This window comes from Dipodomys ordii, unplaced genomic scaffold, assembly GCF_000151885.1.
Source record: "Dipodomys ordii isolate 6190 unplaced genomic scaffold, Dord_2.0 Scaffold102, whole genome shotgun sequence".
Classification (NCBI taxonomy): Eukaryota; Metazoa; Chordata; class Mammalia; order Rodentia; family Heteromyidae; genus Dipodomys; species Dipodomys ordii.
This window is the reverse complement of record NW_012267318.1, coordinates 267,675-293,042: the sequence shown is the minus strand read 5'-3', so window position 1 is coordinate 293,042 and position 25,368 is coordinate 267,675. Positions and strand designations below refer to the sequence as shown.

At 34.9% G+C, this 25,368-nt stretch overlaps 1 protein-coding gene across 1 annotated transcript in view; it reads right to left on the bottom strand.

Annotated features, from left to right (window-relative positions):
- The window catches only part of Cdk8 (cyclin-dependent kinase 8), a 68,270-nt gene that overhangs the window by 1,314 nt on the left and 41,588 nt on the right, over nt 1–25,368 (bottom strand). The window contains exons 4-11 of the mRNA XM_013027319.1: nt 18,009–18,066; nt 15,720–15,851; nt 10,258–10,401; nt 7,642–7,711; nt 6,783–6,855; nt 3,846–3,943; nt 3,059–3,137; nt 2,779–2,934 (exon numbers count right to left, since the gene is read on the bottom strand). Of these exons, the coding sequence (XP_012882773.1) occupies nt 2,779–2,934; nt 3,059–3,137; nt 3,846–3,943; nt 6,783–6,855; nt 7,642–7,711; nt 10,258–10,401; nt 15,720–15,851; nt 18,009–18,066 (810 nt within the window). The remainder of the gene's footprint in view (nt 1–2,778; nt 2,935–3,058; nt 3,138–3,845; nt 3,944–6,782; nt 6,856–7,641; nt 7,712–10,257; nt 10,402–15,719; nt 15,852–18,008; nt 18,067–25,368) is intronic.

Here is a 25,368-nt window from a genome sequence, read left to right as displayed (position 1 = left end):
ACTCAGATACTTCAAGGAGTAGCCTAGTCCCAAGACACCCATGTTGAATGGGGTAGGACTTTCCTATTTCAAGGAAGTAAGATTTAAAAGTCTGTACTAGATACTGCCTTTAGAATTAAAATGACAAGACAAACAAAACCCAAATCTTTGGGGGGGGGTCCGGTCTTGGGAACTGAACTCTGGGCCTGGGCGCTGTCCCTCAGCTCTTTAGCTCAAGGCTAGCACTCTACCACTTGAGCCACAGAGCCACTTCCAGCTTTTTTCTTTTTTGTTTATGTGGTGCTGAAGAATCGAACCCAGGGCCTCGTGCATGCAAGGCAAGTGCTGTACCACTGAGCCACCTTCCCAGCCCAAACCCAAATCTTTTAACAACAGCTTTTCTTTAGGAAGTCAGAAGTACCACATTCTCAAGTAAATCAAGAAAAAACTTTGAGTTCTGTCTCCTACAAAAAGTATTTCATTAAAAAGCTAAGGTATTATTACTGTACTATACAAATAATTTTATTCTATTGCAATAGTCCCCCTTTTAAGCCTACTTATTAAATAATTTGAGATGTTTATACAATGTATTTATTAGGAAATTTAATTTACAGGCTCATTTATTTAATAGATGTTCACCAGAACTAATATATGAATAAAGAATAAAAATGAATTTGACACAAGAAAAGTTACCAGAGCATCAATTTCTTTCTTTTTCATTAGTGTGCATGTATGTATGTGCGTCAGTCCTAGGGCTTGAACTCAGGGCCTGGGTGTTGTCCTTGAGCTGTTTGTAATTGTTGTTCAAGGCTAGTTTTATTTTGTTTTGTTTTGTTGCTCAAGGCTAGCACTCTTACCGCTTGGGCACAGACCCACTTCCAGCTTTTTAGTGGTTAACTGGAGATAAGACTTCATGGACTTTCTTGCCCAGACTATCTTCAAACTGTCATCCTCAGATCAGTTCCCTGAGTAGTTAAAATTACAGGTGTGAGCCATTGGCCCCTGGGTTCAATTTCTTTTATACTAAAATATTTATAGGAACTGAAGGTAAGACTCAAGTACTCTGGTCTTGAGTAAAAAAAAGCCAAGCAACAGTCAAGGCCCAGAATTTAAGTCTCAGTACTAGCACACACATACACACAGAATTAATGCCCTTTAAACTACTGATTCTTATTCTATTCTTCAATGTTACATAGAAAAGGAAAAATATCACTACTGAAAAGTGAGATGAGTGGTATTTTCAAGCCTAAATCAGGCAAGAGGGAAACAGTGAAATGGAGTGTTCTAATTTTGAAGTTATGTCTTTTTTTGCTCCTCAAGGGCTATTAATACCAAAACAAATACTCTAACAAATTAATCACAATTTACTGCTTTTGATGCAAATTCATTTAGTCATATAATTTTACAAGACTTTCTAAAATAACATTTTAGGAAGAGTAGACTTGTTAAGAGTCAAAAATCACTACCCTAAATCAACAGCAGCAATAACACCTACAAAGTAGCACCATTTTCTAGCTCACAGAAGCATACAGGGTTGTGTTTAGTCTGAGTACACCCTTCAGCTAAGAAGGAAGTTTATCTCCTTCTGAACGAATGGGGAAAAGATGCTGGAATGTCCCTTAAAGATGTCTATTCCCAAGTGCTTTTTGTTTACATAATAATAAAGAGCCACAACTCAAACAGACAAGGATGTCCATGTTTCAGAGGTTGGATCTTTCTTTTATCCCAAGTAGCCACAGATAATAAACCTAACCAGTTGGTTTCTTAAGACCTATGCCTTTTTTTGTAGGTAAGTAATCCCTAATTGGTCACATTTTCAGTATCCTTTTTACAGTGAAACAGTTTAATTGAGAAATGTAAGAATAAGCAGAAGAGAAAGGGAAATAATGTCCAATTTTCCAAACAAGTCTTTCCACAAAAAAACTGAAAATGTCATTCGACAGGATCCATACAGTCCTAGAAACAGCCTCTGTGATCAGATCTAAGCCTGAGTCCAATTTACCACTATATTTCATCAGTGATCTTGAAAAAGTTATTAAACTCTTTAAGCCTCAATTTCATGAAATGGCAATATACAACCCCTCATGACTTACGTTGATCAAAGGAAGCCATGTACATTTCATCCTTAGAATAACAAACCAACAGTTGTTACAGTATCACCAGCACCACCACCACTTAGATGTTTACAGTATACTATAAATACTACTAAGAATTTTAATGATGATAACAGTAAGAAAAAAAAAACACTGCTATTATCTGTTAAGGGTTATGTCAGGCTAGCCATTATACTCAAGCATTCATCATTCCATTTAAGCCTTACTCCAACTTCCCCTATTCTATAATGAGGACACAGGATCATTTACTATAGAAGAGTAAGTGGCAAAACTGGGATGTGAAAGCCAATGTTCTTAATCACTATGGCACTGCTTTGAAATAACCTACTACTGTAATCCTCTATTATAAGCTAAGTGCTTAGCCATCTCAGGTCTAGGCTGATAGAAACTTAGGTTTTACTAGTGTCATTTTATAGATGAAAAGAAATTAAATGTCAGGAGATGTTCTTTTACTTATTACAAATCACAGATTAAATAAATGGCATAAATTCTGATTCTGTTTTGGTTCAAGTCTTGACCCCTTCCTTCTATTAAACTGCAAGAGCTCTTCAATGTCAGTAACATTCCCTGTATTATTCCAAGTTCACTGAGGTCAGTGTTTCTCAATTATATCTCATTTCCCAATGTCATAAGCCCTTCTGCAAACACCAACATGGCAAGTCAATTCAAAACAAACTTGAAATACCTGATAGTCTGAGGTCATGATTAGTCCACCTGAGGTAGTGGTAGGAGGAACAACTCTCACTTTTTTCAATGGGGGTCCCTGTGTGTGGCTGCTGTCTTGGTTCCCTGGGTGGCCCGTTCCATTAGTGTGGTTATTGCCCTGCTGCTGCTGCTGGTTCTTCTCAATTGGTTAAAGAGAAAAACAAAGTTCAACTCAGAAGCAGAACAAAATGCAACCATAGCAAAAAACGTCATTTGGGCTGTCAAAAACAAGACACTGCCAATTGTACTTTAATACTTACTTTGTCTCCTTTGTCATCTGGTTCTTCCTCTGTTAAAAATTCTCTTTTTGGGTAAGGGATTTGACAACCGGCAAAAACGCTGACCACAAGAAAAAAAGAAAAATAATTTCTGGAATATTAATTGATACTTCGATTACTTAGGTAGCATTCATTTAAAATATGGAGACCCAGTCTCCATATAAGCAATATGAGCACTTAAACTAAGTGTGAAATAATCATCCTTTTTAAGCAGTGACACTAACAGCAGACCACTTGAAGGCTTTATTTTGTAGGAAGATAATCAATATTCATTTACTATGAGTCAAAACTTTTCTTTTATCTTATCATTGTGCTCTTTTATTACAACCAAAATGCAGAGTCCAAGTGAAATGTATATCACTACTTAAGGACAATTTTTGTTTTACCTTCAGTCTTACATTTAAAACAAAAGCAAGTAAAGGAAATACATTTATTTGGGAATGGCATTTTAGAATATACAACTGTAACTGTAGGCAGCAAGCAATCTTAGTGATTCTGAAGGAGCTATAGCATTCATAATCAACCTGGCACTGCCTAACTAAATTACTGATGAAATGAACGCAATCAACATTTCACAAAGCACGAGATGAACAAAAATGCCTCCTAACTGTAAAGTCCCTAAGTGACACTTCAATCAGGGGCCTCAATATTTCTTGTCATAAAAAAAATCTCTGGGTTACCGTGTAAGAATAACAATAACTTAAGAGTGACAACTAAGAAAAGAACATTCCAAGATGCATCATGCTGGCGTATTAAACTTATCACTTACTCTGATGTAGGAAGTGGGTCTTCTAAGAAGTAGGGATCCTGCATAGCCTGTTCTGAGGTAATTCGCTTTATTGGGTCCATAGTAAGCAATTTCTGAAGCTGAAACCATAAATCAGCAGTAATTTACATCATATTAATTCCAGTATTATATCACTCGATTCTCATACAAATAATAACTATACTTACATTTTGACTTTAAATTATCTTTCTCTCTTAATAATTTAAATTGCTTTATCCAATTTAAAACAAGACTAAATTTCTTAGTTTTTAATTATTTTTCTGAGAAAAAAAGCTTGTAAACAAATGATACACTAGCCACACACAGCTATATAAATTTAGATCCAAATTAAGTAAAACTGAGTTAAATCTGTGGCTATTATACTGGACAGAAAATACTAGTTTAAATAATATGTAGTCCATCATTTAAGTGTTTTTAACTTCCTACTGCATAACTAGATTAAATACAGAATATCACACTAACATGGAAATTCTGTATTTTTAGTTGAAACAGCAACTAGTAGATGGCACTATAAACTAAAATGCTTGATTCTAATGTTATGTAGACTGTGTTGTTCTGGTTTATATCCTTTGATCTAATGCAGTGTTTTCAGACTTCAGTGTACAGCAAAATCACCTTGTTCGAAAATCAGACTTGCTTGAACATCTAAGCCTGATCCCAGAGCTTGTGACAGACAGTTCTAGTTAGGTGCCCATGAACCTGCACTGGCAGCAAGTTCCGAGGTGATACCTGTGTTGTTGAACCATACATTATTTGAAAACCAATGAACTAAAGACACATTGAGACTTAATGGGACATGACACATTGTAGAGAATAAAGAGACAAAATGTTTTAAAATACAGATAAAATGGTGAGACTAACATTTCATTTTAGTGATTCGATTTTTCAGTAGGGACGTAATTTTATTTTTAGAGTTGAGAGTAAAATCTTCAATTTTCTGCTTTAAATGCTCAACAGTTTTAATGGTATTAAAATAAGAGCTTTTAGGACTACATGAGGTCACCAACAATTAAGACAGGTCACCCCAGTAAAAGAAAGTAGGTCTGGCTCAATGGCAGAGTGACCGTCTACATGCATATGGTCCTGAGTGTACAAAAACAAAACAAAATAGAAACAAACCAACCAAAGAAAAGTGAAGCAAAGCCAAACTAAAACAAACATATAAGCTGCAAGGAATGCATATCTCTCTTGAAGCTCATAAGTAACGGCAACAAGAGCTATCTCAGATTATTATTATTTTTTTTTTGGGTCCGGTCGTGGGGCCTGAACTCTGGGCCTGGGCGCTGTCCCTCAGCTCTTCAGCTCAAGGCTAGCGTTCTACCACTTGAGCCACAGACCACTTCGGCTTTTTTCTTTTTGCTTATGTGGTGCTGAGGAATTGAACCCAGGGCCTCAGGCATGCAAGGCAAGCGCTCTACCACTGAGCCACCTTCCCAGCCCACTATCTCAGATTATTAGTGGCAGAGAATTAGTAGAAATATGAGTAGTCCCCCTTAAATCATTACTCCTAGTCATTATTTTGAGAATAAATCTTTTAAGATTTAATTTAACCGTCCAATTTGGGTTCTGCTATAAATACTGTTATAAGTTACCTTAGGTGGTAAGATGACAGACTAAACATTGCTTTTTAAACTGCTGACCAATTAGTAAATATATAATATTAAGAGAGAAGAAGCAAAAGCAATAGAGAAAAAAAGAAAAAGAATAATGTTTGTCAAATGATTTGGTTGTTATAAATGAAAGTTTAACCCTTCTAAAGTCAAAGAGTAACTGAAAATAAGGATTAAACTAATTTTAAGTGAAACAAAATTTGCTTCCCCAAACCCATTTTTCTATCATAAATCCTTTTCTTTCATTGGTTTTAGGGCTTGAACTCTGAGGCCCAGGCTCTTTAGCTCAAGGCGAGCTCTTAAGCCACAGTGCCTCTTCTGGTTTTTTGGTGGTTTACTGCAGATAGGAATTTCACAGACTTTCCTGTCTGGGCTAGCTTTGAACCATGATCCCCAGATTTCAGCCTCCTGAGTAGCTAGTTAGGATTACAGGCATGAGCCACTGGCACCCAGCATAAATATTTTTAAACATAAAACTATAAAACATTTATATAGGAATCTTAAACAAACTGAGTAAATCTCATCATGACCTTATTATTTTTATTACTGCATCAATTCCTTTAGATTCAAATGACCTAGATTCTAAGTTATTTCTCCATTACATGTTGATAAATATTCTGTCACAGTCTTCCAGAAAAAGGAAATAATGTGTACTGTCACTAAAGGATTTCTATTCAAGTTTATAGTGGTATCTTGGGAGTTAAAAACTTCTTTCATAAGCAATCCTTTAGGGCTGGGAATGTGGCCTAGTGGTAGTGTCTACTAGCATGAGTGAAGCCCTAGATTTGATTCTTCAGTACCACATAAACAGAAAAGGCAGGAGTGGCTCCATGGCTCAAGTGGTAGAGTGCTGGCCATAAGCAAATAGAAGCTCAGGGATAGTGCCCAGGCCCTGTGTTCAAGACCTAGGACAGGCACAAAAAACTAAATTAAATAAAGAATCCTTTAAGAATTGAAACATAGGGCTTAGGATGTGGTGTAGTAATGGTTATGCTTGTTTCTGATTTGTGGGATTGTTTTCTGAATATTTTGAATTTTTAAAATGACTAATGAAAAACCAATGAATGTGGTTAAAAGAACGTTGTCGCATTTGTTACAATTAGTACATTTAACAAATAACTGAACAGTCTACTGAGCTATGATGTAAGTTTGAGAAAACACATACTTTGATGCCTTTATTAGTATGCATCAAGATCTCTGCATCATTAAAGTACTCTGCAAATGCTAAGTAATTATATTGACCAATAAAGCCTTAAACTTGTGGATTAGGGGAAATCCAATTTTTTAAATAACATTATCTAATACTTACCAAGTGGAATGCTTTACTATCTGGTTTAACTTTATGTTTTTCCATATACTTGATAAGGCTGCAGTTGGTATACCTGAAAGAGAAATACTATGAAATATCTATATTAGATTTGGTTTAATGTGTTCCACCAAAAATTATTTTGATCATAACTGGTATCACACACACACACACATACACACACACACACACACACACACACACACACACACACACACACATTGCATCAGCATAGAGTAGAATTAACTCAGTTTTATATTTCATTCAATATCCACATTAGTTACTTTTGAATAGACACCAATGATTACATGTAAAACAATTTCATGAATAACCCCCTTTTTATTCTCTACATGAATTATATTTTAGCAATTAAATCCTATCTTCAAAAGTTTAACTTAGCCTTACTCAGTGAACTTGAAACATATCTGTGATAGGTCAAACTGGACTCTCCTAACTCTAGCCTTACATTGTCAGTAAGTGAAATATTTCTTCTCTTATTAAAATTTGCTTAAATTATTATATGATCTAGGTGGGTAGTCAAGTGTCTATTAGCAAAGTACGTTTAGTTTATTTCTTCACCTGGTATTTTTCACCATTATCTAGCTTCAGAAATGAATAAATATGGAAAGAACTGATTTTCTTTCTATTCAAATCAGCTACCAGAATTAGTTACCTTCTCTACATCATCAATTAAGCAGCTTAAGAAATGACTGTCATCATGGAAACTATCTGAGTAGTTAAGTAAAATTACTTATCAGAGTAATCTTATGTTGAGTACTCTATTATGTAGAAGATTCAATTCTATACTAAGTATTCTGGAAAACGTAAAAATCAATGAAGGTCCATTTTCTTTCCAACTTACGTATTTCTTCTGAAATCTTTCATTAATGTTGAATGTTCAGGCATCTTTTTTATATCTTCCCAATCTTTATCTGTGAAATACATTGATAAATTTTTATGTTGCCTAAGTTCCTATTCTCAAGAATTTTTAACAAAGGTTACTACATTAATTTCAATACTTTTACCTATTAATAAAAGCCCAAATTTCAAATAAATGTTCATCTACAGCTTAAGAACAGTAAATACAATTCAATTATTACTTTATATTCCTATTTAATTTTAAACTGCTTACTTTTTTATTTTACTATAAGCTGCCTCAATTTTATCACTGAAAGGAAATAAATTATAAATATTCTGATGATTAAACATTCCTATTTCTACTAATAAAACTACCTGTTTTCCCTTTTCCAGCAGATTTCTTGGCTAAGTCAGCAACCAGAATCTTCAGTAAGAAATGGAAAGTCTTTCCTCTTAGTGGCTTTAAGATACTTCTTTATAAGATAGCCTTCCTTTCACCTGCATATTTCTTTACATTAACAATCAAGAAGCAGTAATGACTGCAGTAGAACAGGGTGAAATGAAATACACTAATAACAACAGTTTTAGTCAGTTTTGCAGGCATTAGACTTTCTCCAACAATACATGTTAGCTAACTCATCTTCTCCATCATCACTGTCAGTGGGCTGTTAGTGAGAATTTACTAGGTGCATGGCCTTGAACTAGCAGCTTAATATCACCTTTGGCTTTTCAATGACCTTAGAAGTTTGCCTGACTGTGAACTTACTACTAGTAAAAACATTTTCTACAAGTCCTCATATATATCACATAGTATAGACTATAAACTTAGGCTCCCAACTAGAATTTTTTCTTCAAGTATCTTTTTTGCTTTGATTTATCTACTTTGCCAATTTCCCAAGGTAGAAATTGTAAGGTAATCTGTTAGTCTTCCCTCGATTACACACATAAAAATTATATATTTGTTCTGTAGTCTCCATCATAATAGTACTTTATGGCTACAGTACTAATTCAGTGAGCAGCTGTTTTTCCGGCTTCATTTGGCTTTAATTGATTTTCACATACCACAGTGTCATACTAATTTTTCTAAAACAGAACATAAATCATAAGTAATTTCTCAAGAATTTATTGTAGCTTCACATTCTGGTGCTTGCTTTTCAGTGTCTTTTAAGCTCAGCTTACCCAAACTGTTCAACCCTCATTAAGAATCATTCCTGATAGGAGCCCTCATCACTCCCATGTCACTTTCTCTGTGGGACTCAGAAATAGTAGACAAATTCAGAAGCAGGGGGAAAAGGGTACTCCTCTACTTGCTCAAATAACACATATTTTTCAAGTTCTACTTATACAGGGCAATGTAAACTCTTAAGTGGTCAAGAATTACGCCTGTTATATCCATATATTTTACTCAAGACAATGTCTGGTGCATGGTAAGTTTCAGTAACATAAATAAAATTCTCAATACAACAAAGTGGTTTTCCCCAAACTATTAACCAACTTTGGAGAAAGGTTGATGTCTGGGTATTTATTTATTTTTTATTTACTGATAATTAGTGTTCAAAGAAGGTAACATGGAATTAAAACTCCAAGATATGACAGAAGCTGGTGGCTCATGCCTGTAATCCTAGCTACTCATGGGGCTGAGATCTGAGGATTGCCATTCAAAGCCAGCTTGAGCAGGAAAGTCCATGAGACTCTTATCTCGATTTAAAAACTACTTAAAAATGTTGGAAGTGGAGCTGTAAATCAAGTGGTAGAGCGCTTGAGCTTAAAAGATCAGGGACAGCACCCAGCATGGAGCTCAAGCTCCAGGACTGGGGGGGAAAAAAAAAAACCACAAAAACAAGAAAATAAAACAAAACTTATTAGTCCTGAGTCACAGTGGCTGAGAAATGTTGCTAATAAGAAATAATTTCTATTGACTAGTTGGAATTATTATTTTCACTATTTTGAAGCTCTGGGCAGTTTTCAGTGATTGAGGAACTACCATTCTGAAGTAATAACTAGGGTTAGGACATGGTTGGAGGGATGTAATGGCAAATATTCTGTTTTAAAACAGCAAACTAACTCCTCACTGAGTACTGTGACTTTCACTCATACTCTGTTTGTTTTACCCGAACACTTCAAAGAATGTTCTGATTGACAAAGGTTAGAGAGTAGAAGTGCTATTATTCAATATAATGAGATTCTGTACAGTGCTTCACATAGACAATGTTCAAAATTTGTATTCAAATGCCAAATAATGGCAGAATGAAATGTGCTGACAGAAAAAAATTTTACTACTGATTTTATAGTTTATACTATCAAGTGAAAGTTATCTTTTTTAAGTATAGTTATTGTAAATATTTTACTTCAAATATCAAACAAGAAAACAACAAAAAAAATCAAACCAAATGAAACAAAAGAACACTTCTTAAGTTCAGGAAACCAATAAATATTTTCATGCTAATATGTGAATCCTACAAATTTTGCTATGTTTACAAATCTTTGATAAATACAAGTCATAAAAACCATGAATTGAGTAAAAGTAGCTTTCATTGGCCAAAAAGATACACCTTTCCAATGAAAATATCTAAATTCAAACAACAGTGATTTAAAAACAAAAACAAAACATAATGTGTACCTGCAGGAAATCCCATTACATTGAATATTCTGTCCAGCTGGTCATGGTGATAAGGATTACTAGTTTTGATGTCCTCTTGTCGACAGTGAAATATTGGTTCTGACGTTAGTAGTTCTGCAAATATACACCCTATAGCCCAAATATCTTTAAAAGAAAAAGAAAAAAAAGGAAAGAAAAGAAAAAAATAAAAAAGGAAAAAAGAAAAAAGAAAGGAGGAAAATAAAGTGGTTCTTTCCAAAAGAAAATGCATTTTTATTTTAATGGGGAATGTTTTTTTCTTTCTTTTCTTCCCTAATAAGTCATATTAATTCCTAAGCAAGTATAATCACTAGTAGCATGGAACATTGTTATTTATTATATACTCCTATCTACTCATCCAAGTTTTTCATTCCTCTCCTATCTCATTTCTACCCATTGGTTTATTCTAAAACTGATCAAATTCATTAGCTGGACTGCCTCACACATTATCTAGCCTATGGATATACATTAAGACTGTACATGGAGCTTAGGAACCACAAATAAATAAAACTAAATAAAAAATAAACAGAAAACCCAAACAACATCTGAAATTGGGCACCTGCCAGAAACAACCAGCACAATTCTTACTGCAAAACAGTTTTCTTTACCTTGTATATTTACTTGCTAATTTGTAAAATCTAGCAATTATCCTTTCATGTTGGCATTAAATAGCAAGGAGCTATCTCCAACAAGAAAGACAATGCTTGACCTGAAGCAGTATTTCTACTTTAACAGTTTTTTTTCCAAAGTGTTTTCTTATAGCTATAGCAGTACCTGCTTTTGCAACTTTAAAGTACTTAATAATTAGAATGAGAAAGTAAAGCATTACCTTTTAAAAATAGTATGAAGGCTTACAATGGGTGGTATATTTCTCTGTCTACAATAACTAAAATTTCCTTTATTCACAAGACACAGGTTTACTTTTATCTGTATCGAATTTGCACTAAAAATAACTATTAATCTATACTTCAATTGAGAACTTAACACCAAAAGCATTTCAACTTCTACTCTTAACAAATCTACCAATGGGTATCACTTCCCAAGAACCACACTCATTACAATATGCACTCAGCAGACACTCAATAAGCAATTTCTTACTAATCTAAATAATACCTATGATAAACATACAAACAATGCAAACTTTTAAATGACTATATTAAAATATATTATTCAGTTATATTAGTAACTGTCATTTAAGTGAGAAAAATGTTATTTTTAAATGAAAATTCCTAAAGTCCACAACTAGAATATATATATTTCACTTAATGCATAATTTTATATATACTTTGTGTAACAAGTTAATCATATATTTACATAAAAGGTTAACACTCCAACTATAAGAAAAGGCTTTTTAAATGAGATCACTTTTTCACAGAGAACCAGTATCCAACATGAAAAAAAGCCTAATCAAGAAATGAAAGGATAAATTATTTTTTATTGTTCTTTTTCCTTATCTACCTTATTTAACCCTGATCCTTGGCAATCTTAATTAATGGCCAGACAGGTGAGCCGAGCAGTATTTTAATAACATATAATAACTTATATGCTTACAACTACTTGTAGCACACCCAAGGCAGACTGTAAGAATTCATCTGGCTGATTGAGAAGAATTCCAAAGAAGAGAATGTACTGTGCAAACAAAATTGAAGGGAAGTAGTTTAGTTATCATTAAAGCTATACTGCTTTTAAAATAAACTCAGGGGGTTGGGAAGGTGGTTCAGTGGTAGAGCGCTTGCCTTGCATATATGAGGCGCTGGGTTCGACTCCTCAGCACCACATAAGCAAAAAGAAAAAAGCTGGAAGTGACGCTGTGGCTCAAGTGGTAGAGCGCTAGCCTTGAACTGAAGAGCTGAGGGACAGCGCTCAGGCCCAGAGTTCAGGCCCCACAACTGGACCCAAAAATAAATAAATAAATAAATAAAATAAAATAAACTCAGGTAAGTAGGAAAACTTAGTTTATTGAATCTTGCTCAAAGCCTCCCGATAACCTCTTTTTTACATCTTTTATTATGTCTTACCTTTATAAAGTTACCACTCTTCTCTTTTCAAATTTTGGATCCATATATAAATAATGAATTTTATTAGCTGATCAAGCTGGTAAGTCCCTAGTTCTTTATAAGTACTCTCTCCTTCTTATCTTACTTGTATTTTTCAGATTGTGTAAAATTCATGGAAAAGTCTTATCTACTAACTCCTTGTAAGAAAACTAAACAATTATACACAAATTGGCAAGACGAAAATCTGTTAAACTATTTTAATAAGTATGTATTCTAATTGCAAGTTTTTATCTTGATAAGAGGAAGCTAATTCTCATTTTTACTATTTTACAGTGTAGTTTTATTTAGTAGAAAGTCACATATTCAGCAAACATTTCAGGATGGACCTAAGCTTAAAATTCCACTTTAGGAGAACTTGAGACTACTTTGGTGATAATTCCAGACATAGTTCCTTCATACTTCTCAAAGTCAATTAAACAAAAGCAAAGGGCTAAGTACTCAAAACAGAATTAAAGTATGACTATGGGATTATGTTATACTGACTATTGTTTCCTTTCTGGTTTAATGATTCAGCTTTTACAGCTGAATACATGGCCACAGCAATATAACCTGCAGTAGAAGGTAAAAACAACTTCAACTCATGAATCCAGACTGCCTTTTCTCTTTATTAAACTACCAAATCAGTAACAGATTTAACCTTTGTTAATAATGTTATTGGAAGTAATGCTTAGATGCATTTAACAAATTATATGCATGTTTAACTATAAAAGTTCTTCTATTAGCTGCTCACTCTAAAGTTATCAGAGAAGTTAAAATGCTAGAAAAATCTTAGCATGAAGCTTTAATCATAATGTAGGGAATTTGCTAAATGCTTTATTAAACAAACCTTCAGGTTACCTAAGTAGGTAATGGGAGGAGCTGGCTTGTTTGGCAGATACTGGAGTTAAGGAAGAAGTTTCATTTTATACTATTCTCATTTTTAAAACTTATATTAAAATGGTATGTTTGTGAATTCTCTTAGAAGTGTTCCCCCAAAAGTGATTTTGGCCAAATAGGTGTACATAGTCAGCAGCGGTGGGTAGGGTGAGAATAGGACTCATCATTGGTTAAGAAATAGCAATGATCTTAGCTTTAATTTTTTTTTTTTTGTAACCAAGTCAGTTTACTCTGCAAACCATAGATATCTAGGTTAAAGGAGATCTAAGTACCTGGAGCAAGTGGCTCATGCCTGTAACCCTAGCTACTCAGGAGGCTGATATCTGACGCTTGCAGTTCAAAGCCAGCCCAGGCAGGGAAGTCTATGAGACTCTTATCTCCAATAAACCACCAGAAAACTACAAGTAGCACTGTGGCTCAATTGGTAGAGCTTGCCTTGAGATGAAGAGCTGAGGGACAGTGCCCAGGCCCAGAGTTCAAGCCCCATGACCAACCAAAAAAAAAGGAGATTTACGAGCTGACTCTGATTAAATTCTCATTTTTCAAAAACAATGCTAAAAGACTTTGAACACACTCCCCCAAGTGACAGAGCTAAGACTACAACTCATACTAAGGCATTTGCTATGTGTATTTTTCAAAGACAAGTTGTTTATGCATATATTTCCACTATCTTCTCAACTAGATTATGAACATTTTACAGGTAAGACTTGTCAGTCTTTGCTGAAGACTTGGGCCGTAGAGCAAAGACTGTTGCTTTGTGGCATTTTGGGATTTCCCCTAGAATGGTATTGTCACCAATCTACATACCCCATCATCTAAAGACATAGTCTTCAAGTGGCTTTTTTTTAGGGGAAGAGGAAAGGGGAGATGGTTACCTGATTCTTAAATAAAGAGACAGAGCTTCAACAAATAGTTAAAAAAAAAACAAAACATTTGCCACATTGAAACATGATCAAGACACATAAATGAAAAGAAAGCCTACAAAGATAACATAGGCAATTATTCCTGTATAGTATAAATTACAAACAAGCATTGTTATCACTGTCCTCACAGATATTTGAGATTTTCTTTCCATAAATCAATAGAAGATGCCATGAAATAGTAATAATCAGATAAGGAGTTCCTAGAAAAGAGACAGAAAAATATGAGAAGAAAAACATGGCATAAAGAACCAATCCAAGACTTCCAACATCTGACTATACTAAATTTAAGAAAAGAAGACCAGAAAACATTGTAGAGGAAATCAAAGGAATACACAAGAGAAATTTCCAAAGACACAGGATATAAACTTCAGATTGAATGTGCCCAACAAGTGATGGGCAAATCACTTGTGGAGATGGGAAATCCTACTTGTTTTCAGAAAGGAAAAAAATCCATGTAAGCCATCAGTGATTGAGAACAAGACTGTCAAGAAACTTCAATACTGATGCTAAAAGACCGAAGGAGTTTCATTAAATTTCTGAGGAAATGTGATTTTATAACTATTATTTTTGAACTATTATGTATGATAAAGGCCATTTTCAGAAATGTAAGAATTAGAAAATTATCTCTAGATATCCTTCCATAGAAAGTTACATGAGAATAAATAATAGCAAAATAAGAGATGAAACCATGGGATTCAGAAAGCAAGAGACCCAACCCAAATAAATAAGGGAAATGTTGGAATGAGATGGTATTTTAGGCCTGAGTTCAACCAATCAGAACAGAAGACCCCATGATAGAATTAGACACTAACGGGGAATAGAGAGGCAAAGCACATGTAGGGGAAAAAAAAAACAACTAGTTAATAATAAAGTTCAATCAAATCAAGTGAAGTACAATAAAGATGTCATTAATAGTGAAGCAGTAGGTAAAAGGACTGTGGTAGTTATATTTTACAATGAATTATTAATTGTCTACCACAAGTATAAACAAGTATAAATTAGTGAGAATTATGGTTAGCACACAGTAAAACAAAGTAAATATTAACAAAGTGATGAAGATGATGACTAATGATATTACTAATATATCTTATAAATTGAGAAACTGGTAGGGAGAAGCCTAAGAGTATTAATTTCCTAATTCTTTATAATAGGGAGAAAAGCAATACCATTGAAAATGGAGAATCAGATTAAAATGTCCTAAACTCCTAAAAAAAAATTTTCATCATCTTTCTCATGTAATTTTCTAGAATGTCTTAGAAGCTAATATTTCTTTGGGTGAAACAAACATTTGTACAAGAATTTATCTGTTTAATTCTCTTGACAAGTAAAATTAAGTATAAACCTTTTTCTTAAAACAAAATGTATAGTATTATATATTAAACACATTTTGCATATCTTTCTCTGTAGGGATGTGTGAAATGTTTCTATTGCTAATGATAAGGATTTATTTCTAGGTAGGGGAATTTTGGGTTAGCTTTTGATCTTTTATAATTTGTTAAATGACTTAATTTTAGAATATATAGTAATATGTATCTTTTACAAAAACTTTTTAAAAAGTCATAGAATTTTAGTTAGCTCTACTACTCACCAATTGCTTTGGTATAATGTCTTGCTCCAAGAAGCAGTTCTGGGGCTCGGTACCAGAATGTTACAACCACTGGATCCAAGTCTGCTAAAGGCTTCAAAGGTGAATTAAATAATCGAGCAAAGCCCATATCAGCTGTAAAATAGTAATAATAATAAACAACTAAGTAAATAAATTTTTAGAAATCTAAGTCTAATTTTACCATTTTTATTTAGAAAGATATGAATGTGATAAAATCTTGAGAGTAAGTGCATCTTACCCTTTTTAGAAGTCTAACTATACAACAGGCTTGAGAACTTCAGTCTCTCTGAACTACAGTCACCTAGTTCTTCAACTGAGTTACTTCAACTGAGTTATAGATAAGATCTGCTACCAGAGCCAAGGATAACCCTTTGAGCTTTCTTTCCATTGTCATACCACCATTGGGATTAGGGGTGCTGATGAGCTGCATTTTCACTGTGTACTGTCTTCACACACTGTTTAGAGTAAGGCTCCTCATTATTTGCATCAGGTACTGAATAGGTATTCACTGGTATAATCAGATGTTGACTACACAGTACTTAAATACTATTTTTCATATTTATTTGGGTTGAATTTCACTAACTTAATTTTAAAGATCAGAGTATTTTTTTTAAAGCTGGAAAAGACTTTAGAGAGTATTAAAATCATAGCCTTTTTAAGGTAAGGAAATAGAGGTTCAAGAAGAACTCAAACCTCAGAGGTAGCTGAAGATGTAATGTTTTTTCAGCTTTTTATCCCTAGTATTATCACATGCAGTGTCATTACACATAGCTTGTGCCTAATACATGTTGATTACTATTCACAATATCTATTTAGAAATGTCAAGATTCATTCATTGTTGAGTAAATTGAGTATTTTTAATGATTCTGCTCTAACCAAATTAATTACACAGGGAAAAAAAACCCCAAAGTTTAGCAGATAATTAAACCAAGGGTCAGATTAATAAATACTGGTTTATTAAATGCTTCTTAAATGTGAATACATGAAGACACTGAAACCTGCTGACAAAATACGCACCACACATAGAAGTGAAATTCCAAACCAGATCATTTTAAAGATATTATATAGAATTTCCCCATATCATATAATAAGGAATACATCTATAAATATTCTTGAGTTTGGCCTCTCCTATTTTGCATATCTTGAGCTTCTAACTGCATTTGATGCCACCTAATAACAATGTTCAGAATCCTTTAAAAGCCCATCTATGTATGGACTTAAGCATTCCATGGCACCAAGATGAGATCTGACAGTGCCTTATCAAAAAGGTCAACAGCGTGGAGTACCTTGAAGTACATCAAATGTTCTTACAACTAAAAACTTGCCAACTCTGTATCATAAGAGAACAGTTCAAAGGTCTAATTAGAAGTGAAAAGTGAGATTTGGGGGGATTTATAAAGGACAGGGAGAAGGGTTAAGAATACCCAGGCTTTTCTTTGTTGGTGAAATAGATCAACTGATGCCTTCTATTCACACTAAATCTTTCAACCAGAAATTACTCTAAACTTCGTTATATACTCGCAATTGTGTTGTTTTTAATTAACAGAATTAATTACATTTTTAACCCCCACACAAAACTAAATATAAGTGACAAACATAAATTAACAAAATGGCAGTAAAATAAATGACCACTTAGGATAAACTTAGAGCTACCCTTATAGATTATGTGACCAGAAGTCGTAAGGTAAAATATTGCTTTGATATACAAGAAACATGAACTATGTGAAAACATGTCAAGGTACAAAACACCTATTAAATATGTTTTCTCACCCTCAGGCAAAGGACTACTACAAGACAGTCAGGTTAGAACTTGGGTTCTATACTGGTTTCACGGTTTCCCTTAGAGTTTGTAACTCCTCATCTAGACAAGATCAAAAGAGGCATGTTCTCATCTAATCTAGATGAAGTGAACTGGACTGATGGTAGACTAATCAGCATGTTATGTGCTCTTATAACTCAAAGTGAGGCTGGCCCTTAACTAGAATAGAAGCCATTCACCTCCATAGATAGTGTTTAATAAAGGCAGAGGTCTGTAAGAAACTTGCACAGCTTGTTATAGAATTAGAACATTTTAGTCTCTTAAGAAATGTCTGACACCTCTCAAGAGAATGAAACATATTTTATTTTTACATACAGACTTTAAAATGGTTTGGATCATATGAAACTAAATGAATATATGCATATTATTATAACAAAAACTGGAAGTGATATGGCTGCCTACAAAAGTTTTAAAAGAGTGCTACACTGTGACTTATCAAAGATATAACATACCAATTTTTACTCTTCCTCGCTCAGGACCTTCACCCATAACTAAAATATTAGCAGGTTTCTGTGGAAACAAAATAGTGTTTTTTTTCAGTAGACAGTAGTAGTTTCTTTTAAATAGACAATATGCCAATATAACATAAATCTACCTTTAAAAAAATACCTCAAAAACTAAAACCAAACACAAAAGGTCACCAAAAATGTTTTTCAGAAGGTATACTCATTAAGACTAGGGAAGTGGTACAATACACGGTATCTCTGAATAGCTTAGTGCTCTTTTCTACTATATCATTCTGAAGGTAATTTTATGTAGCAATTTTTTTGGGGGGGAGTTCAGTCGTGGGGCCTGAACCCTGGGCTTAGGCACTGTCCCTCAGCTCTTCAGCTCAAGGCTAGCGCTCTACCACTAGAGCCACGACGCCACTTCTGGCTTTTTCTGCCTATGTGGTGCTGAGGAATCGAACCCAGGGCCTCATGCATGCAAGGCAAGCACTCTACCACTGAGCCATCTCCCCAGCCCTGTAGCAAATTTTTGAGTTAATGTGTATTGCTATAATAATGATTTATTTAAAGAAGAGATTCTAGAGTCTGTCATTACCACACACTAACCAATGGGATAGTTGGCTAAGTGCCAGAAGGTAAGCAGAGAACAAACAATATTCTCAGTGAGATAAATGCAGGTGCTGCCTGGAATAGACAGAATTGCTTTTGTGTACTGTGTTAATCAATCATCAAAGGTTAGTCTCTGCTTTCTCTTGGGTCCAGTCTACTCCCAAACAAAGCTAGATATCTGAGATATCAGAGATATTAGTCTGTTTCTGTTGCTTGGTACAGAGGAAAGCTTTCAAAGATTTGAGGAATAATCATTTAAGAACTTACAACTTTTATTGAGACAAATGAACTAAGCAACTCAAGGGCAGCTATGGGAGGGAGGTAATGAGAGGGATAGAGGGAATAGCTAACACTAAGCAAAAGGAAAGAAATAACCCATGTGGAAGAAATAGCTATACTGTCAACGCTCATAGAATTCACAAGCATTAGAGACCACAATAATGACAATTTGCCCCATGAAGATTAGAATATGTTTGCAATTTTAACTAAGTATCACTATCTCACTACTATGAATATGTAATCACTTAATCATAATAAAAAATTAAAAAAAATTATTGAGACAATATTCTCTTTTAAAAGTTGCTATCATATACAGAGTTCAGTGGCAGGATTTATAAGCAAAAACTTCCAAGAACTGTATGACACATCTATTTGTAACCATAACTTTTAGTAAATAATCTCTGATCTTCTACATGCTATCCAATAAAATAACCTTGAAAGAACATATAGAACTTTTCTGGTGACCTTAAGAGGAGACATATTCTCCATTTAAATGTTATTTGTTGCAATGAAGGATCAGAAGTCTAGTACGATCAAAAAGTACTCTAACAGCATGGTGGATTCCTCAAATATAGTTACGTATCCACAGAAATGGTTATAGAACATGCATTACTTCCTGCTAGACAACAATATGAATCCACAATGCATGAATGTTTGAAGCTATTGGTGTCTTTCTTTTATTGCTTATAAAGGAATATATAATGGACTAATTAAAAGACTGGTCTTATTTTACAATGTTGGCTTTTCATCTTTATTGTTGTTGTGCTTCCCTTTACTCCATCCCCACAAAAAATCCAAGTAGAACTTAAACAAAACCTTCACTTAGGGGCTAGGAAGGTAGCTCAGTGGTAGAGTGCTTGTGTTGCATGCATGAGGCCCTGGGTTCGATTCCTCAGCACCACATAAGCAGAAAAGGCTGGGGGTGGTGCCGTGGCTCAAGTGGTAGAGCGCTAGCCTTGAGCTGAAGAGCTGAGGGACAGTGCCCAGGCCCAGAGTTCAGGCCCCACGACTGACAAAAAAACAAACAAACAAAAACAAAAAAAACCCTTCATTGATATTTCCTAAAGCAAATGCTTGTATTGAAGGTAACCATTTTTGTACATTTTTGTAGAAGCTTTCTTTTCTCCAGGTTTGTCATGCTGGGAAGACTGTACTGATATTCTAGCATCAGTTTAGGAGACAGTTCTCATGCAAAAATGACTGTAGAGGGAACTGAATGAAGGAAGGAAGATTAAGATCAAGCTGACCATTATCACAACTATCTGACATTGGTACAAAAGTGGAGAATGAACTGGAAGTACTATATTCTAGGATGAAATGGGATCTTCATAAATTTAGTAATAGTATGAAGATTTTCAATCAACAGAAAAGGTTGATTCTCTATATATCTGTCTATGAAAAAAAAGAGGATACATAAAACTCCATTATCAGCTCTTCTAGATAATTCAGAATAAAAATGAATTCTTAAATACTGTAGATACTTAAAGATGAGATACTAGATACTTAAAGATGAGATCATTTTGCCCAAGTTATCCTTTATCCTACTGCTTGGAACCATCTTTCAGATTTTGAATTTCTACTGGTCATTGGGATACTTGTATATGACACATATAAAGAGTTATTTTGAAAATGGGATTTAATCTTAACAGGAAATCTTACACAGTATTTGTAAGAACTCTTGAGTAAGAAACAAGGTTTCATAGTGTGAACTTTTCCACACTAGTGGTCTCACGTGGGCACTCAAAATGTTTTACAGTTCGGCTGGGTACTGGTGGCTCACTCTTGTAATCCTAAACTACGTAGGAATTGGAGATCAGGAGGATCAAGGTTGAGGGTCATGGTTAAAAGTCAGGTCATCATAGGGCTTCTTAAGAGCCATTTAAACCAATGTTGGTCAGGGCAGTACATATCCATCATCCCAACTATGCAGGAGGCAAGACATGGAGGACTGTCCTTCCAAGATACCCTGGGTTTAAAAAAAAAAAAAAGAGGTTTATGAGATCTCATCTCAATAGAAAATGCTGTGGTGTGGAGGCACATACCTGTTAAACTAGCTATGGTGAAGTATAAATAGGATGATCTTTATCCATGACAGTCAAGGCAAAAAGTTAAGACCCAATCTCAAAAATGACCAGCAGTAAAAAGGTATAAAGGAATGGCTCAAGCTGTAAAGAAAGTACTTGCCTAGCAAACAGAAGTTCTTCCTTCAAACTTCAGTATGGCAACATACATACATAAAAATGTTTTGGAATTTTGTGTATTTCATATTTCATATCTTTATAGTAACAAGGCTCAACCCAGACTAAATTACATACTAAAAGAACTAATTCTGACATTTTATATGTCAAAAGATCTGTAAGCTTCAACAGAAAGTCTTAAATTAATTTGCTAATTAATAAAGGTTATTTTAATGAAGTCTTTAAAGAGTTGGGTCATAGACAAAAACCTAGAAATCCAGTGAGTGTGAATACAATACAGTTTTATAATAGGTTTTTTTGTTGTTCTGTTTTGGATTTTATTTTTTTGCTTTTTCTCCAAGGCTGTCAAAAAATACTTATAGTACTATACATTTTACTGGTATTATATCTGAAGACCTTTAAGCCAAAACAGAAATTATTAGCCTCCAATTGTTTCTTATCTTTCATTTCAATGTGAAAACAACAACGCATTAGAGAATTTTTAGCCAATTCTGTCTAGTTCATGATAAGAACATGAATGGGACTGATATCTCTATAACTTCCATAAACTATTTGTTTAAAACTGGTATCTAAAAAATTGTTTAAAATTGAAATTTAAAAATTGAAAAACTGTCTAATTTCAGACAACTGAAGTATAGCACACATGCTCTAAGAAACTAATAGGAAATTAACTTATTTTTACTGATGCGAAAATTATTAATTCATTGTTGCAGAGACCAACACTGGCAATATTCACGACATTAACTGGGGAACATGGATACATACAACAGAAGTTGCAAAACCGTCATAAAATACTTTCAAATGATATAAGCACAGACATAACTTATTTGTTCCTAATAATGTGTTTTTTTTCCTTCCCCTCCACAATTATACCAACATCAAATACAGTGAAACCATGGGTTATACCGTGGGGGAGGGGCATACAAAGCAACATAGAAATCATTTTATAAATATGTTAGAAACAATGCATGAAAGGAAAAAAAAAACAAAAAACATTTGAATACATATCTTAGGGTTCATTTCCCTAACATCAACTTATCTGACCTTTTCTGCTTGACTCAGACATACACTAGTTATTGCAAATAACGGAAACCATGGGACCCATGTTCCTTTGGGCCTGGCTTACTTCACTTAATATAATTTTTTCCAAGTCTTTCCATTTCCTAACAAATGGGGCAATATCATTCTTTCTGATGAAGGCATAGTATTCCATTGTGTATATATACCACATTTTCTTGATCCATTCATCTACTGAGGGGCATCTGGGTTGGTTCCATATCTTACCTATAGTAAATAATGCTGCAATGAACATAGTTGTGCTGGTAGATATAGTGTGGTATTGTTTGGAAACATTTGGGTAAATGCCCAAAAGTGGGATTGCTGGGTCATAGGGGAGCTCTATGTGGAGTCTTTTGAGGAACCTCCATACAGCTTTCCAAAGTGGTTGAACAAGTTTACACTCCCACCAACAATGCAGTAAGGTTCCGTTCTGTCCACATCCCCTCCAGCATCTGTTGTTAGAGTTCTTGATTATAGCCATTCTAACGGGGGTGAGATGGTATCTCAATGTTGTTTTGATTTGCATTTCTTTTATGGCTAGAGAGGTTGAGCATTTCTTCATGTGTCTATTGGCCATCCTTCTTTACTCTTCAGAGAAGTTTCTCTTTAAGTCTTTCGCCCACTTATTTATTGGGAAGTTGTTTCTTTGAAGATTTGTTGTTGGGGGATTTAATTTTTTGAGTTCCAGGTATATTTAAGAAATGAGACCCTTGTAAGTTGTATGGCTAGTGAAGATCTTCTCCCAATCCGTGGGCTTTCTATTGATCTTGCTAGCGATGTCCTTTGCCATGCAGAAGCTCTGCAATTTCATGCAATCCCATTGTCCAACCTTTCTTTGATTTGTTGTGTTTCTGGGTCTCTATTCAGAAAATTTCGGCCTGAGCCAAGGAGACCTAGGGTTTCTCCTATTCCATCCTGTAATGTTTTCAGAGTGTCTGCTTTGACTTCGAGGTCTTTGATCCATTTGGAGTTGATTCTGGTGCAGGGTGATATATAAGGATCTAGCTTTAGGTTTCTACAAGTAGTTAACCAATTTTGCCAGCACCATTTACTGAAGAGGCTGTCTTTCTTCCATGCTATTTTTTTTAGTTCCCTTATCGAAGATTAGATGGCTATAGGTCTGTAGGTTCATTTCTGGGTATTCAATTCTATTCCATTGATCCTGAGGTCTGTTCTTATGCCAGTACCAAGGTGTTTTGATTACTATGGCTTTATAGTAGTTTGAAATTTGGTATTGATATTCCTCCAGCAGTGTTCTTTCCGTTGAGGAGCGTTTTTGCTATTCGGGGTCTTTTATTGTTCCATATGAATTTTTGGATTGCCTCTTCTATTTCCTTGAAGAATGAGGTTGGAATTTTGATAGGTATCACATTGAATTTGTAGATAGCCTTGGGAAGTATTGCTATTTTCATGATGTTTATCTTTCCAATCCAGGAGCATGGGAATTTTTGCCACTTTCTAAATTCTGTTTTGATTTCCTTTTTCAAGATTTTAAAGTTTTCATCATAGAGGTCCTTCACTTCTTCAGTTAATTCCTAGGTATTTTATTTTTTGTGGGGCTATTATGAACGGAGTCGCTTTCCTAATTTCAGCCACACTTTTCTCATTGTTAGCATACAGAAAAGCCATTATTTTTTGAGGGTTCATTTTATGCCCTGCTACTTTGCCAAAGTGCTTGCAGTTTTTTTAAAATCAGTATTATCTGATAATAATTTTTTTTTCCTGTTGCTGCTACTAGAGTGGAACTCAAGGCCTTGCACGACTTGGCAATGCCCCCAGTAAATTTGCTCCTAGTTTATTTTTTAAATAAGAGTTTTGCTTTTGTGCAGCATGGCCCGGGACCACTAGCTTGCTGCTTCCACCCTCTAAGTAACTGGGATTACAAACATATGGAAATATATCCTTACTTGGTTTTTGTTTTGCTGGTTGTAGTGCTTGAACTTTGGGCCTGGTCCTGTCCCTGAGCTCTTCTGCTCAAGGTTAGCATTCAACCATTAGAGCATCACCCAGTCACTTCTAGCTTTTTTGGTAATTAACTGGAGATAAGAGTATCACAGACTTTCTGGCCAAGGCTGGCTTTGAACCACGACCCTCAAATATCAGCCTCTGCAGTAGCTGGGATTACAGGCGTTAGCCTCCATGCCCATCACTTTTGTCCTATTAACTTCTGTGCTGCCTGGCTGCAAACAGACATCTTCCTAAATTCACTTCCAGAATAGGCAGGACTATAGACATGAGCCATCATACCCAACTTCAGGATTCTTTTTAATATGGAAATTACTATTCTGATATGAAGTTTATGAAATTTGTCACGGTATCATCAAATTATATAATTTAGCTCATATTAAACAATTAGATTCTTCTAAGCTAATGAAAATATTTCATAACAAACATTTTTGTATATGCCTATTATAACTTCCAAGAAATCAATATTTCAGGATGATTATAAATATTTTAAAGATTTCCCTTTTTATTAAAAAATAAAGATTTCCTCCTAAAAAACTGAAGTATAAAAATTGGTAAATTCAACATCTTTCATATAAATAATGTATTATTATTGTATTTATGCTATTATATCATATTTAATATTTTATATTACTAGGGGGTGTTCCGGGAAGATGGCGGAGGAGAAGCTGGAATCTGAACAAGATCTCGCATAGAAAGCAGTTTTAGAGTTCCAGTGAACAGTCCTAAGCCAGAGAATCACACCAAGTGTGCCATCACAGGACAGAGAGTTCGACAAGAGAGGGAAAGCCAAGGCAAGAAGACACATCTGAGCGCTTGCCAGCAGCCACCACGGCGGTTGGGGCGGAGACCGAAGCCGGGGCCATACCTGAGCGCTCACACAGAGAGTCCGGGACGAAGGAGCCAGATGCAGCAGGCGAGCAGATTCTACTCAACACCAGCAAGAACCGACAAGGAGCAGACAGCTTCATCCTGCAGTTTGCAGACCAGAGACGACCCAGGATCCAAGACTCGGCGTGAGTAGAAGCCCGGCATCCTCACTCCTTCTCAGGGAGCAGAGGAGGGAACACCACCCCTCCCCCCACCCCCAGCACCAGTGATCTCCATCTTGGATACCTACAAAGCTCGGAGGAGCTGCCAGCTCCAACTCAGGTCTTGGAATAAAACGAGTCATTTAGCAGGTCACAAGAACTTAACAGCGAAGTGACCTGCCAGACTCAGCTCCATCCAGGGAAAAGTCACCCAGCTCAGGC